The following is a 16,054-nucleotide window of genomic DNA, read 5'->3' as shown; positions in this document are numbered from 1 at the left end:
CCCAAATCGAAACTAAAGATACCTTTGGTTATACACGGCGTACAAATTTTGGACAGCGTGTATAAACTAGTGAGGAACGCATAATCAACAATGAAAAATTGGGCTTAATTACGCGCTCCCAGAAATCAACCAAAAAACTTCTTGACTAACCGCAACAACCCAAATTTAGAGCTCAGTGACGGCGTAGAGCTGTCGCTCGTTTTCCCCATTGGTATACATCCCTTCTCCCGTACCATGTTGCTGGTCCTGGATCTTGACAGACCGGAATTGGGCGTGGCCACTTCCGATTTGAGCGCATCCGCGCTGCAGTGACCGGAACTGGTTGCTTGGTTGGAAAGTGCTGACGGAGTCCTGCCATGCGCCCCTTTGCAATGATCTGAATTGTATGTTTTGAGTCTCCAAGGGAAAATTCTCAAAAATAACGCATATCCCAACTAACAATTTGTAGCTTTATATGAGTGCAGCAACGTTTTGTAAATAGAAATAAAACAAAAACTGTTTTAAAGTATAAACATAACAATATAAATCCAGAATAAAAACTGAAACAGTCTTTATATCGACTTGGAAAAAATTAGATTCAAATGAAAAAAATTATATTTTCATTTTTTAATGGTAGTTCCTTAGAGAACTGCCTTTATGCCTATGGAATGACAGATTGGGGACCGAAGTACTCGGAAATAACCTGGAGAATAATTTCAATAATTGAAATTTAACCAGAAATCCTCCACATAAAAAGTATTTAGAACCACATGGAATAGTCCTGCGGATGCAAGCTTGGTATCCTGCGTGTAACAATATACAAGTCAAACACTTTTAGAGAAGTTTTTATAAGTATTTTTTGCACACTTTCCTTTAGTAGAGTACTAATTTTTCAGTGTCCAAAGAATACTTTATAACTCTAGTCCATTACATCACGTTTTTATCATCAAAAGTCGTTTTCAAAATTATTTTGCTAGTTAGGATATTTTCGTACATTACTTACCTGTAATTACTTGGATTCAAGGGAGCTTCCGGTATAGTACCGGAAATCGTAGGAGGTACTTTGGGCATGGTTGGTTTGCTCCTGGCTTTCTCATCGGGGGTTTGGGGTAAGGGTCTCCGTCCCAGGGAGGAATATTTGCCTAAAGTGGCAGTGCGCTGAGGTTCTGGACCCTGGGCGGATTGTTGTTGGTCTTTTTGCGGTTGCTGTTGTTGGTCCAACTTAAAACTTTTAAAGTTTGGGAAGTCTTTGCAGGCATGCCTAAAGCGAAAATACATCAACTTTGCTGATTTGGAGGAGATTTTTACGGCGAACCTATCTCAGTAAAAATCTGAGCTTTCCAGTGTCTTGCACTGTTTGCTCAAAGTCGCGTATTTGCCGTTGTTTGGGCCGCTCATCGGTTCGTGGTGGTGGTGGGACGGTAAGCGGCCTAAGGTGTGCCCACGAAGGTGAGCCATATGGGAACCGCGGTGTTCTTGAGCTCTGGTGTCACAGCCATCTCTGTAGCGTTAAATTGGTAAAGTTAGTATCCATTTTAGTTAAATAAAGGGGAAACCGCGTTCTGCAAAAACCTTCAAGTCCATTTATTTAAACTATGTTCCTAAGATAAGGATGCTTTCTAAGAGGGATCAGAAAAAAAATTAATTATACATTATATGTATATCAATACATTTTTTGAGTTATTATGTTATTACGGACTTATAGGCTTCTTGCAGATCGCCTTTTTGTAGTATATTTTTTTAGAGAAAAATCACGAACACTGCAAAATACGTAGATTGACAGAAACCGTCCAAGCTCTAAACATTTAAATCACCTTAAGAAGCATTCAATTGTGCATGCGAATGAACTAAATGACACCAATTAAAGACGAATTGAAAAGGAAATTTCCACTTCTAATCAGACAATGATTCTTGACAATGAAAGCGATTTGTATGAGGAGTCTAAAGGTGATAAAATGCTTTGAAACAATCGTGTGATCCTAGAAGCTTAAAACTGAAAATGACTATTCAAATAAAAGCGATTTCGGATTTTTTTTTTAGTTGAAATTTTCAGAATCGGGCATCATTAAGACCCTAAAGCCTACGTACGTTGTAACATTTGAATTTGATTAGCTCTTGGCCAATTAAAAACAGAGAGGAATTCCTTGGGTCCGCTTTATATGTATATAAAACTATAAATTTTGGGAGTGTTTTCTATTTCTGGAATTTTGTTTTCAATTTGTAGCAAATAAAATTTTTATCCATCGGATCTTCTAATTCAGGTCTAAAATCGCCCAAAAACTATAGAAAAAATGAAAGAAAAAATGTGTACTGTAGCAAAAATTCAGCCTCATGCACGGGCGCCGTTGCGGCATGCATTGGGGGCGGCCTAAGATGGGCGACGTGCGCGTAACTAGGGGGTGGTGTGTCGGGGGGTGCCCCCGGAAACTGCCCTTGGCTGCGCTGCAACGTCCGGGCGGCGATCGCTTGGCTGGCGGCTGGCGGCGGCAAATAAGGGTCGGTTTCGTTCACTTGTTGGTAGTCTTTCCTGCAAAAAAAAGAATTAACAAACAATCGAAATCCAAAAAGCTAAAACTAATACAAAAGTTAGAAAAAAGGTCGAGTTTGGTATGATTTTGATGAGTATGTCAATGTTACACTTCATCAATTTATAGATTTTAAAAGAAGAACCTTCTGCTTTACTACTCGTATGTTTTCTGAGTTCCTTTGAATTTTAATTAGAACCCCCGCTGCAAATTTTCGAAATATATTTTGCAAACAACTTTTCGTTTCATAATTTCATTACCCGAAACAATCTATTCTTTGCACTTTGAAACTACGACTCAGTAAACAATATCACCGTAACGTTTTTTCGTTAATCATAGACGAAATATTTAGTACACCAAATAAGTGTAACAAAAACGGTGTCGTCAATTAAAATATTTCACGTTGCCAGACTGCACAAGTTTGTAATATATCTAACGTACCAACAGTGGTATTAACAACCAATATTGACGTTTGACACTTTTCCGTAGAATCCATAAAGAAAAAAAAAGTATCTTTCTGAAATAACCGATTAAATTATAAAAAAGAAACTTTGTAAAATTCGACCCTTCTTTAACGAAACCAAGAAACACGCAAAATTTTCTTCACTCACTTCTTTCTAATATAAATCCATGTGTGCGAATCCACCCAAACCAAGATGGTCATCATAACTCCAGCCAAAACGGCCGAAACTAACATCAAGGTAAGCCCCAATAAGCCTACATTGCACAAGGCTCTAGCCCCGCGCAAATAGTGCGTATACAACGTTCGACAGTCCACTAAAGCGGTCAACGAAGTGCCGATTGTGTCTGCAGTATTAATTTCGTTTTTCAGCGAGTTGAATTTCTGTTCCAAACCTAAAATGACATAAAAAATAATCTGAATTCTTGTACAATGAAAATCAAATGAATATGAAAATTTAAGATGCATTTTAAATCTGTAACGTTACCTCGTTTAGGGAATAATTGGAAGGCCAAGGGCTTTAGTAAACTGAGCTCAATTCGCATGTGTTCTAGGGTTGTTTTAGCTTCGCGCAACCGCTGTGTAAAAGGATTAGCCCTTGCTCGTTCGCAGTTCAAATAGTGACGCAAAATGTCCTTGGACAGCTCGGTACTGGCTTGGTTCTCTACGAACCTTTCTGGAGCCATGCACAGATCTCCTAAAGCCACGCTGGTAGCTAAAAATGACAGAAAAAAAAATGAAAAAACTTTGAAGTTTTTAAGCTCTGTGGGTTCCGCTAGAAAGATTCAGTTGAAGCCAACATTTTTGGGTTCATAGCTCAAACTGTTCTCTATCAATTGGTGAAAAGTTGTATATGTACATACATGTGTAAGCTTGAACTGAAGTTTAAGCCAGAAAGTTGACATATATTTCATTATGTATCTATTAAAATCTTCACTTTAACTATAAGCGGAGGTAGAATTGAAGCTGTCCTTTAAATGTGAATGAAAGTTGATCACATTATACAGGGTAAGTTTTTTAAGCGTGTCACGTAAATATCTCTGAAGTTATCAGTTTTGGGAAAAAGAGTTTCAAATAAAGAAGGGGTTGTATGAAAGAGGAAAACTTTTGGCATTACCACTGTTTGGATTCAGTCTAATCAAGGCCAATTTTGTTTTTTCAAATAAAAACCCCTCATTTTTTTAACAGATTTTGATTTATTGTTGAAAACAAACATATTTTTCTTGAAACGTTTATTTATTCAATTGATAGTTTTGGGGCAAATTGACATTTTTGAAGAATTTCTCTTTCAACGACAAATGCTTGTATTAATACATTTAACAGAAATAATTTATAAAAAAAACCATAATTTTTGATCAATTAAATCAAATAAATGTTCAAAACGATGTTCTTCTATTTCAATGCATCTAGCGATTTTCATTTTAAATGACTGTTGGATATGTAAAAATGTTCCTGGTTGAATGTTACGGCAAGCTACTTTTATGCTTTCTTTCATCTTTTTAATAGTTGTTGGCACTTCAACGTCAAAGACAATTTCTTTTAAGTATCCTCAAAGAAAGGAATTTGGAGATATTAAGTCTTGTGAACGTGCTGCCTAGTTAACATGAACGTTACATGAACAATCCAGTTTAGGGGAAACATTTTATCCAATTTTTCACAAACAACTGTTGCGTAATGTTCTGGGCACCCGCCATGTTGATACCATATGGTCATTTGTCGATTTGAATTTATTTCTTCCAGAATTATTGGCAAATCATTTGTTAAAAAGTCGAGATACTTTGCAACATTGATTTCCATCGATAAAAAAGGGTAATTTAATTGTTCACCTACAGTGCCACACTAAACGTTTTATAGTCTATGGACGCTGATTTTTCACCTTTCCTAACCAATAGGGATATTCAACAGTCCAGTAATGCACGCTGTGTCTATTAACTTGCTTATGGTTTGTAAATCCGGACTCGTCCGAAAATAATACATGCAAGAAAAACTCATCATTTTATCTGATTTTTCTTTAAGGCCATGTATAAAAGGTAACTAGGTTTTGAAAATCACCACCATGTATTTTTTATGAAGAGAGAAACAGTAAGGATGAACCTTATCATTTTTCAAAATTTTGCAAATACTGCTTTGTGATACACCCGATTCTAGCTAGCTGGCGAATACCTACATGACGATCAAGTGCAATGGCAGCTAAAATACCACTTTGATTGTCTTTATTGCCAATGATAGTTTTGAACATACTCTTTTTTGTGTGTTCCGTCACTTTTTGCTGCTCGAAATAGACTAACAATTTTATTGACAAAATTCTGTGACGCAACTATGTTTTGTGGGAAACACTCGGCATAAAGTGGCACAGTTGCGGTCGGACTTTTATCTAATTTGTCATAAGCAAAAATAATTTCAATTTTTCCTCTTTTAAAAAACGCTCTGCCATTTTAAAATGTTCATTATTCAAAAATTGAATTGACACTGTAAGTCAGTAAGACTGTGAGTCAAAATAAAAATGATAAAACATCTATTTATGTTTTTTTTATTCTTTCTGTTGAATATATTGACACAAGCATTTTTCGTTGAAAGAGAATTTCATCAAAAATGTCAATTTGTTCTAAAACTATCAATTGAATAAAAACATGTTTGTTTTCAACAATAAATCAGTATCTGTCAAAAAAATGTGGGGATTTCATAAAAAAAAAAAGTTGATATTGATTAAAGCCTGAATCGAAACAGTGATAATGCTAAAAGTTTTCCCTTTTCATACAACCCTTCTTTAATTTGAAACTTTTTTTCTAAAATTGATAACCTCAGAGATATTTACGTGATACACTTAAAAAGTTCACCATGTATATCAAAAATTAATTCATTATTTTAAATAATGTAGCTCTTACCCAAATAAACACTCGACAATAAATATGAAGCAATAACGGCTAACAAGCCGCAAACCGAAAAAGCTATGAGAGCGCATCGATTGTGCCGTGCCACGCCCACTAAAAGTACCACACATAGGACTAAAAGAACGCTCAGTACTGCCATCGTGAAGGGCCAACGAATCGTTTCAAATTTTTCTCCCATTTGGATTTTTGGGATTATGTCCAATGCCAACAATGGGTTCCTGATGATACCAGAACAGTCAATAGTAGTGATGGAAAATTTAATTATGCAGTTATTTACCTAATTTCAGCAGCGGCATTTGCAGCAAGAGTATTATTGCCTATAAGCCTCAATAAATGGCCTTCGGCAGCCTTTAAGACGGTCAAATTAAAAGCCGGTGGCTCATCGAATATTGCTCTAGAATTTCAGGTAAATTCATTCAAATGCAGGTTAATGCATTTTACATATCTTAATGGATATCAAAAACTACCTGATTCCTGTAAAATCCGCACCGGCTTGTACCCTCAACTGCCTCTCAATAGCCTCAGTTTGGTTCTTAATCTTCCCCACGAGACCGTCAATTTGTCTAGCTTGATTCAAAGTTTGAACGATCCCGTTGTGGAGATCGTCGTTTCCGTATAAACCCAGACCCACCTACAACACATTTCTCTTTAAAAAAATAATAATGCAAATTTCAGAAATACTTACAGCGGCACAGCAGAGGACCGACATTATTGCTAGAGTGACTTTGAGTGCTGAAATCGACTTGGCATGGCGCGGTTTTCTGTCGCAGCATCTCGTCAAGAGGTAAAGCAGCAGAATTAAGAGGGTGAAGATTAGCCATGCTGCTGGTGCTGAGGCGAGGATTCCCAAACTCTTTAATAATAGAAAAGTACATTTAATGCGTTATAGTTCTTAAAAAAGGCTCTCATGGCCTTTTCATTTCTAATCATCACTAACAGGAAGGCCATCGCGCTACAGGTTTTTCGTATTTCCGGGTTTTTGCAGCCGTTACGAGAGCCGCATTCTAATCAGGGATTGGGAGAGGGCCCTCGGCATTCAAAGCGGCCCCTTTACAATATTTCTTCGGACTCTCAAGATATTTACAAGGGAACTTATCACATGAATTTAAATGTGCACATTGGACTCACCTCTAAATATACAGGAGAATCGGGGTCGAAAGTGCTATCCACCTCCCTGAAAGTGGCATTGACGTGCGGCAAACGATGCAGCCATTCAGCCAACCTGGGTGGGTGGTAAGTGTCGTCGGAGCGGGCGCCCATCGTTAAAGGGCGGCCGGAAAAGGCGGCTTTATCCGCGCCTCACACCATTGTCCAAATTAAAAGCTGACTTCTCGAAGCAGGGGAAAAACTTGAGATGCTGAAAGTAAATTCAGAAAGACAACGTGAAAACAAAAACAAATCACTATTATGCTTCTATCAATACACCTTTTCATTCAATAGCGAACCTAAGCTAAATATAGCCCAAATGAACTTCACTGAAAGGTTTTTCTTTAAATGGTTAGAGCTTTCATTGACACGAACAGCAGGAAACTATCGGACAGCAGGATGTTTCCTGGAGTCTATTATCCAGCGTCACCTGTCAATAAAGCCAATATCGAGCCGATGGAGAATGGCATCGTGCAACAGTTTTATTAAAAGAGTCACTTACCCCTCTATTCAGAGAGGGTCGAATGGCCTAGTTTTACTTTAACCACACCTGAGCCTATTCGGGAAATAAATTCGGAGACATGGCCCAAGTATAAGATCTTGCTTCGTATAATGAGGGGGACATTAATAACCTTTTGAATCCGGGAGAAAAAAGTACCTCCGTTAAAACATATGCATTATTTTTGGCCCTTACAAAAGAGTTACTTCATGGTCGTTCTATATCTTGAGTGCGTGCATGCAGTTACTATTTATTCACACTTAAAGTATGTAACATTCATGTATAAAAAGTCCTTTACTTGAGAACGAGTTCTCGATTAAACCATTAGCTGACACTCTTTATTTTAATAATGAATAATTCATACCATTTGCCTGATTGATGACAACGCAAGCACTACTAGCGAAGCGACTTTTTCTTCGCCCTAACATTCTTATTCTCTTGGAACATCGTCTTCAGGCAAAACCCTGATAGTTTAAAAAATACCAAGAGAAGGTAAAAAACTTTAAAGAAATCGAACAATTCGTTCATGGTTAAAGACTATAAAACGGCAATCGACGACAGCGTTTGAATGAATGACTGAATGAAGAGCAAGCAAAAAAAGCAATGTCTCCAACAAGACTTATCAATAACAACCCATTTTAATTAAGTATATGTACACTTACACAACATGTTCAACAACATAAACAAGATTATTGCCATTGTTGAATTAAGAAAACTAATGGACAATACTATTATCATTATGTGGCCCGAATAAGGACATTATGAAGAGGCTTTGGCAACCTGGCAGAGTCCACGTACACGCATCATAGGAGCTTTAAGAGGGTTGTTCAAAGTTCAAGGAGAAACTATAATGATCTAGCTGGTAGTTAAGATAATTTCAAAGACAATTCAAAATTTTGTAGATGAAGGGACTTAACAATCTTTAAATAACTGCAAAATAGCAACATGGTCGGAATTAGTTTCTCAATCAGTATTGATCATGAACCACGCCCTGGAAACAACGTATGCAATTAACTTAATTTTATCGGTACTTAAAATATTAATATGAATCAACAGAAACATAATAATGATCTGTTTGGTTTTTACTTGAAAACTACATAAGATATTGATCAAGGTAAATTCCAATAATTGAGCTCTAATATGAATTAAGAATTATTTAAGAAAAAGAAGGGAAAAATTTGCTTCAGGAATAAATACACAAATTAATTAGGTGGCGCAAAAATATTCACCATATTTTCGAGAAATCCAGTATTCCAGCATTCTCGGAGCTCTAAAGTGTTTTTCGGAAATATATTTACAATCCCAAATTGATTTCAAACAAGACCATCTACGACCACTCCTTTAATGGAAATTTTGGTAATTTCTATTCTCAAGGCGTTACTAAAATGAGAGCTAACGGGCCCTGATAACGAAATACGACTAACCTTCCCCTCTTCTGCTCTCTATTTTTAAAAAATATTCCCTATAGAACGTCTTTAGATACAAAGAGGAACACAGAGGAACAGAGAGGAAATAGCATGAAAGACGCCTTGAAACAACTGAAAAAAGCATAAAAGCCGACCTCGTTGAAAGAGAAATCCAGATGTGGAACATAATTCCTTCAATGCGAATGCAAATGAAGTAAGATAAGCTGAATCGATAACGGGTTCTGGTACTACTGACAAATACAAACTTGTTTCTTGCTAACTAACTAATTTTTTTTCTTTGAGAATGCCCTACAGGACGCCGAAGTTGTTATAAATCCTAAAATGGTGACGACTGAGAAAATAACCCCCATTTAGTTCCAAATTCTTTATTGACCGGATTCTGGCAAATGTTATTCCACGCATCCATTTCATCTCTTTTACACTCAATTTGTAGAAATTGGTAGAAACCCACAGGATCGGACTAGAACTGAGACCAATTGAATGCATTTAAGAGAAGTTTATTTACTGCGATTCTCAATAAAAACATTTTAAGTTATCTAGAGGTGAGATGGACAAAAAGACGTCCTTTTATAGAAGGTGTTGCAGGTTCGGACTCTTCTGTTGCACCTTCTATTTATTTCTTCTATCTTCTATTTCATTAGTTGCACCCACCAATCAGTAATTTTACCGAAAGCAAAGATCCTTCTTTCTGCAAATACAACAAAAACAACCGCAATGACAAAGTCAACAAATCCACCCCTGTGTACCTCTACAAACAAATCTCGGTATCTACGTTTGTCGACACAGTTCAAATAAAAGCGATTTGCCAGATGTATGGGGGCCTTTTATGAATTTCATACTCAGACCATCAAATAAAAGGATTTCTGACCTTTCAGAAGCGTTTTATCAAAGATAAAAGGGCGGATGGCGTTACTTACGAGGCGTGTTAATGCAATTATAGTGGAATGGCTCCGTAAAGTTTCCAAGAAGCGTTTGGCCGATTAAAACAAGATTTCATTAAAGTGGGAAAATGTACTGACCAAAGCAGTGGCATAACAATAAATTTTTCCTCTAGAAACCCCATACGCAATAATTGAAATTTTGTGTAAGTGCGCCTCTGATTTAAAGGGCGGTTTCTGCTAGCAGGAAAACACACTAAGTGGTGTTGTAAACCGTTTACCGGAAAGATATGTGATGGTTTTACTCGAGGTTTTACCCGATTGTCATTAATTGCTGACTGAGGTTCGCACGCGATCTTTCCTTTTAATCTATATAGATTTCAAGGAAATTGATTGAGTTTAATTTCAAAAAACCCAAGTTATTAATAGTACTGAGACAAACTGACACCCTTATGATTAAGTAGTTTATTACTAAGTATACCATTTATCTTAGGAAACAATTTACCCGCATCTCCCTCAATGTGATTTCCTTGAAAGTTTTTGTGGGCCCCCAGAAATTAGAATAAAAAAGTTTTGTACATAAATTATTAAATTTCCTGCTATCTCATAATGTTACAAGTTCGATTGAATTAAGGAAATGGCAACCACGCGCTGCTCTTTTATTGCGTAGATAAACGTCAGATTTTGACAGAAATGTTCAGTCTTTTTGTGTGCAACATTGCCGAATTGATTGAAAAATATAGAATATGACTGGACTCCATCCAGTTCCATTATTGTACTCAAATTGCTTTGTTCTGAACCCTTTGGCAATTATCTCTGGAAACACATTCCTGGAACGACAACTCGGCATGCAACATTCGCATGTATGACACGAAACGCTCCTGGAAAAGGGCAGGGACCCTAGTATGTTGGCGAAGGGTGCGTGAATGGTTTTAATCTGGGTATCCGCGAATATGTATAGTATATCAAGAAATGTAGTAAGAACTATAGAATTTCCAACTCACTATCGATTCTCAAGAAATTTTTACGTTTGGAAAAAAGTCTTGTCCTAGTTTAAGCCCCATTGATTTTTATCTCCACATACAAAACCGAAAAGTTTGGTGCTTATGTGCCTTGAAGCAGAAATCCCAGAAATATATCGAGTAAACAATTTACAATCCCGAATACACTTTAAAACTTAATGAGGCTTGTATAACTAGTAAAAACGTCCAAATGTTATAAGTGTTGAGGACGATAAAGGCTGTGTGAAAACACGAGAGAACAAATAAACTTAAGAGTATTTATGTGTTAGGCATCACAGACACCACTGTAATTCCATGTCCTGCAATTGACTTTCACATGTGACTGAACCAGCCCTAAAGGGGCGTGACGTGAATTAATCCCTTAACTCTTCTCTGAGGACCCATATGTGCACACCCTACCTTTTATGTATGTCACGCACACGATGATTGACATATTTATCGCAGTTATAAACAAATTTGCTCTTTATATGGTTATCCTTACTGTATTGTGTTGTGCAATAGCAAAAAAACTACTTGACATGCATATCGTGCCTTATGTACAGCACGCTCATCTATGTATAGCAGCGGTTATACGACAAAATTCACCTCAAAGCCCCAATTAAGGTTCGCAACTTTTCCAATCTTTTCGCGTCAAATTTTAATAGGTTCTCATTATTGTGATGTTATTGGTGGATCGATTTTCCATTTCGGCTAGTTCCGATTCCAGGTGGAAATGATTGGCAGCTCGCCCGGAAAATCGTAAATGAAAATCTAATTAGGAGTTTGCTTTTCGCAGGGTGGTTCTTTCCTGGATTTTTTTTACTGATCTTTTATTGAATTACTTCAGCATTAATTGGAGATGTTAAAATTACCTTTCAAGAAAGATTTAATAATTACAAAAGTTTCGTTTTAAGTCATTGCTCCTAATTTAAAAAAAATCAAAGTAAAAATATAAAATTAAAATAGACATTCAAAAAATAAAAAATCAATCAATTTTTAATTTTTAGAAACTCCAAATTGAATAAAGCTTCATTTTCAAGTTCCAATAAGGTGGAATAATATTCACCTGAGATCGAAGAGAATTTAAATTGAATCCCTTTTCAAAGCTGCATGAAAACGGAAAACTGTATACATAGTAAATTTCATAGAAAACTCAAATCGATTATAATACTCCATGTAAACCTGGTAAATTCTATTAGACACAAAGATGTTCATTTGTTTATTTCTTATTGTCAAAAGTGACATCACAACACAAAACATATCTTTCTTTCTTTAATGCAGGCATTAAGAAAAGACACGATTAATTAAATCACAGACTTGATTTTGCAGTGACATTTCAGTGGCGCCCAACTTGAAAATCTGTATAATTCTCACCTGTTTTTGCTCGTAATTTTCCTTCTAAATTATTATCGCGGGAATTTTGATTTACATAATTATTGCTTTCAGCTATTTAGATTGGAAGAAACTAGCTATCTGTTAGTGAAAACATGAGTGAGCAATCTCAACCTTCTTCCTCTACCACTACACATAAATCGGCAAATACGGTTAAAGAACTAAATGGACCTTCAGTACAATATGATTCTCACGCCGAGGACGAAAGCGGTAAAATCCTGCGATTAGCTTCAGAGTACCAGGAGGCCCTTGAGGAAACTGAGAAGATCCTTAACAGAGCAAAATCCACATTAGCTTCTTCAGCGGCTCAACTCCACGTATTAAGAAACGAGGTTACCAGCATAGAGAGAGTAATTGAAGAGATGTGAAGATATTTTCGCATTAATAAACTTTCAAATATAGCTTAATTGTTCTACGTAATAGCGTAACAATAAAATAAATCTTTAAGTATGATAAAATTGGTCATAATCTATATAGCAATTTTAATTACTAATGGGTGATCCATAGATTTGGAAGCCACTAGATACTTGGATGAAAAAGATTCTCCAGAAAATTTTATACATTTCTATGGCGTTCTTGCAACTTCGAGATTTCAGATATTCGATGAGAATTTAATTCAGGCCTATGTTTGTTGAATTTTTGATCACTCATGTTGCTGCATCTGAGGCACTCTGAACTACTTGACGACTATTGGAAGGAGTACCAATAAGTTCTTTTTTTAGGGATAGTATATTTCTATTGAACAATTTTTGGGAAAATTTCAACAGCTCGTTATAGACTTCAAAATGATTGTAATGTGAAGCAATGAAGCAGTTCTTATATAAACTTGGATGAGCAACATTCCCAAGAATATTTTATGCATTTCTATGAACGTTTTGCATGAGAATTTTGGTGATTAATGAGAACTGAATTTATGCCCATGGGACGTTGTTCAGCATCATTTGACTACTAGACTATATTTGGAGGGGATATCAATGCTCCTTTCTTTGGGCACATATTGTTTCTGTGAAAATCTACTCCATTGCTCTTTCCAAACGCAGAAACTGGTTGCAATATGGGTCCCAACCCCACGTGCCACCCATGTTTTAACAGCAGGCCGTCGCCCCCCAGCTTTCGCCAAAAAGCAGCGACTGTCGGCCTGCCGCCGACTCGATCGATGAATGCGCGCTAGATGGCAGAACGGGCGTGGTCCGATTCCGGGATCTATTTGCATACGTCCCTCGGGCAATTCCGGGATGACCCTCAGTCTTACCCCCAAGCCTTCGGGAAGCTTTTCCTGCCTTTGCAACAATTACTACAAATTCCTTTTATCCAAGTCGAATCGAGTTAAACATGCAGGGCTTATTTTAGGCCCGAGGCAGGATTTATTGCGGCACCTCCTATTTTATGAAGCAGGATTTTCTAGGCTGCTTTACAGCTTGGCAAGGCAGCTGAAATAGCTTTTCGAGATCGTAAAACAACAGAGATGCACTATTATGTCTATGGAGATTAGGGCTTGGATGCAGAAGATCAATTTAAACATTAGGAAATAGTAGCATCACTGCTTTAAATGGGCTAACTTAAAAATCATAACTCTCAAGTAAAAAAGGAGTACTTGGGCGAACATTGGTCTGCAAATTCGAGCTTCGTGACACGAAAATTATACACATACTGTCTCACCAGAACTCATTACTGAGCTTGAAGTTTTAAAAATAAATCCTGCTTCCTGTCGAATCTTAAAGCGATAATGCCGCTTCTGAAGCATTTCAATAGCCTCTTGAAATGCGTTTATCTTAGATTTTATTTAAACTTTATATTCCAACGGCTAAATGAAAAGAATTATTTACTCAGTGATCAAGGCTAAAACTTGTTCCTTTCAATGCAGCTTAATTATTGGAAAAAATCGTCTTTAAATAAGAAAAATCAATGACAAACAACAGGTAACTAACAGATTTGTTGGCTATTAAGCATCAACATTTTGCCAACAATTAAAGTTCATAACATCCTACTTAATTATGCGAATTTTAAATCCCACTAAAGGCTGGATCAACTAAGAGTGACCTGTGGGAATTAAATTATCTTTTAGCTTTTTAGCCGCTCGGCACATAAAGCACACACCAGACAGAATCTAATTATTAAATATTTAATGAGTGGCCTAACTTAATTAAATGTCTCAATTAGATTGTGCGAGGACTACAGTTACTCGTTGTTGCATGCAAAATGTGTACTTTAGATGTTCCAAATTGAATACATGAAAGAGATAATAAAATTTGCTTGAAAATTATGTAAAATTAAATAAAGATATTCTATCAAGTATACACATAAGGACGCGTAAACAGAATCATGTTTCTCTCTGTTTGCCTTACACATATGCCTAGACAGAGCAGATAATCATGTATGAGTTACTTTCCTTTTAGCAACTTCAACATGTGAGGATGATGAAGGCTTAATTTGCATCTCGAACGTACTTACATTAGTCCACAGTAAAAACTTGCTTTATAGGTTGAATTAGTGAAAAATCGTTTAATTAGGACAAGACTGAATAGGCAATTTCCTCTTTGAAGCCTGGAAAGGCTGTTCTAATTTGCCAAGAAAAACAGAATCACTAGAAAGTAAAGTCATACGCAATAAACAATATTAAATATAGTGTTTATACATGTGATAACCTCGGTAATAACATTGATAACATGTATTATTAGGTTTTCAATTGAAAAATTACCTTAAACATTTCTTATTAGTTTGATAACTAATGCGTTGTTTACCTTAAACTTACCCTTCTACAGAAATATACAATATTCAGCTCATAAACTTGATAAAAATATGTTTTGTTGATATTACCATCAAGTATCTACATAGGAAATTCAATTTTACTTCAGAGCCATGCAATTTAAGTAAAGCTAAACTTCTGATCAACATTATGTAGTAAAGACCTAAAGTCTTTACTATATCATCTTTCTGTTAATTTGTAAAATATTTTGTTGTGCTCTAGACTTGTGAGTTACATTTTTAGTTATATTATATATTGTCTTCTAAGAGATTTTAGTAAGTTCTGTTAGGTTCCAATTCAGAATTGGGTATTTTCATTTCATTGCAACTACATAACAAAATTTAGAATCAAGGCTAGAATTTAACCCTTGAGTTTCTCATTGTGTTCTTATCAAAGATAGGGTATTGTCTAAATGAAACGTATGTTCACCAAAACAACAATATAGCGTTTGTCTAAATTTTTAAGTATTCCAACTTCACCCAACATATTCTCCAAGCCCAGAGCTCGAAACAAGAGCCTTCACCTAAACCTTTATCTTCTTAGAACCAATTTGCATTCTGAGGATCTCCTTAAGCCAATTTAAACAGCATTTATCCAATCTAATCAAGTTGAATGTCAGACTTATACTGGAAGTGAAATGGTCTTTGTTTATCCTGGATAATGAGTGTATGTTAAACATGATATAAACTATAATAAATGACAATGATAAAAAACAATTACACTATAATATCGGCATTGGTTTGTTGCAAGAATCAACAAGCCGAGGAACAAACTGATAACATCCCTTTGCAATTTACTTTCTCTAAATCCAGACATGAATCACTACTGGGAGTTTGGGGGCCGATTTTAAATGCATATCGCCGCTTTGCAAGACTGGGATTAAAGGATTATATTAAGTAATCATTACTGATGATAATGGTTAAGGTTTTAATAGGATATTTTAATATTGCTTACCTTTAAATTGGGAAAATATCCAAAAGTATCAGGAAAAAAACAAAAATACACCCACTCCCGACAAAAATTTACACAAACTGAAGTGTTAATGAATTGCCGTGAAGATGGCGCAACAGTCATGGCATAAAAATCGATAAAAATGCTATATGGGGGATG

At 36.1% G+C, this 16,054-nt stretch overlaps 1 protein-coding gene across 2 annotated transcripts; it reads right to left on the bottom strand.

The window, feature by feature from the left end:
* Window positions 1-250: 250 nt before the first annotated feature.
* Window positions 251-15,968, bottom strand: tty (tweety). 2 transcript variants are annotated; one of them, XM_066402302.1, is made up of 12 exons: window positions 15,899-15,968; window positions 6,984-7,212; window positions 6,541-6,708; window positions 6,323-6,486; window positions 6,133-6,249; window positions 5,850-6,073; window positions 3,452-3,679; window positions 3,116-3,359; window positions 2,291-2,506; window positions 1,295-1,480; window positions 983-1,240; window positions 251-364 (listed from the first exon to the last, which is right to left on the bottom strand). In XM_066402302.1, exons 2-10 carry the CDS (start codon window positions 7,113-7,115, stop codon window positions 1,300-1,302), a joined length of 1,674 nt encoding a protein of 557 aa, XP_066258399.1. In that variant the 5' UTR covers window positions 7,116-7,212; window positions 15,899-15,968; the 3' UTR covers window positions 251-364; window positions 983-1,240; window positions 1,295-1,299. The 2 variants fall into 2 exon arrangements, with proteins under 2 accessions (XP_066258399.1, XP_066258400.1); XM_066402303.1 differs by having other exon boundaries at window positions 2,411-2,506.
* Between the last annotated feature and the right edge of the window lie 86 nt (window positions 15,969-16,054).

The sequence above is a fragment of the Euwallacea similis genome, chromosome 25, assembly GCF_039881205.1.
Source record: "Euwallacea similis isolate ESF13 chromosome 25, ESF131.1, whole genome shotgun sequence".
Classification (NCBI taxonomy): Eukaryota; Metazoa; Arthropoda; class Insecta; order Coleoptera; family Curculionidae; genus Euwallacea; species Euwallacea similis.
This window is presented reverse-complemented; position numbering and strand designations above follow the sequence as displayed.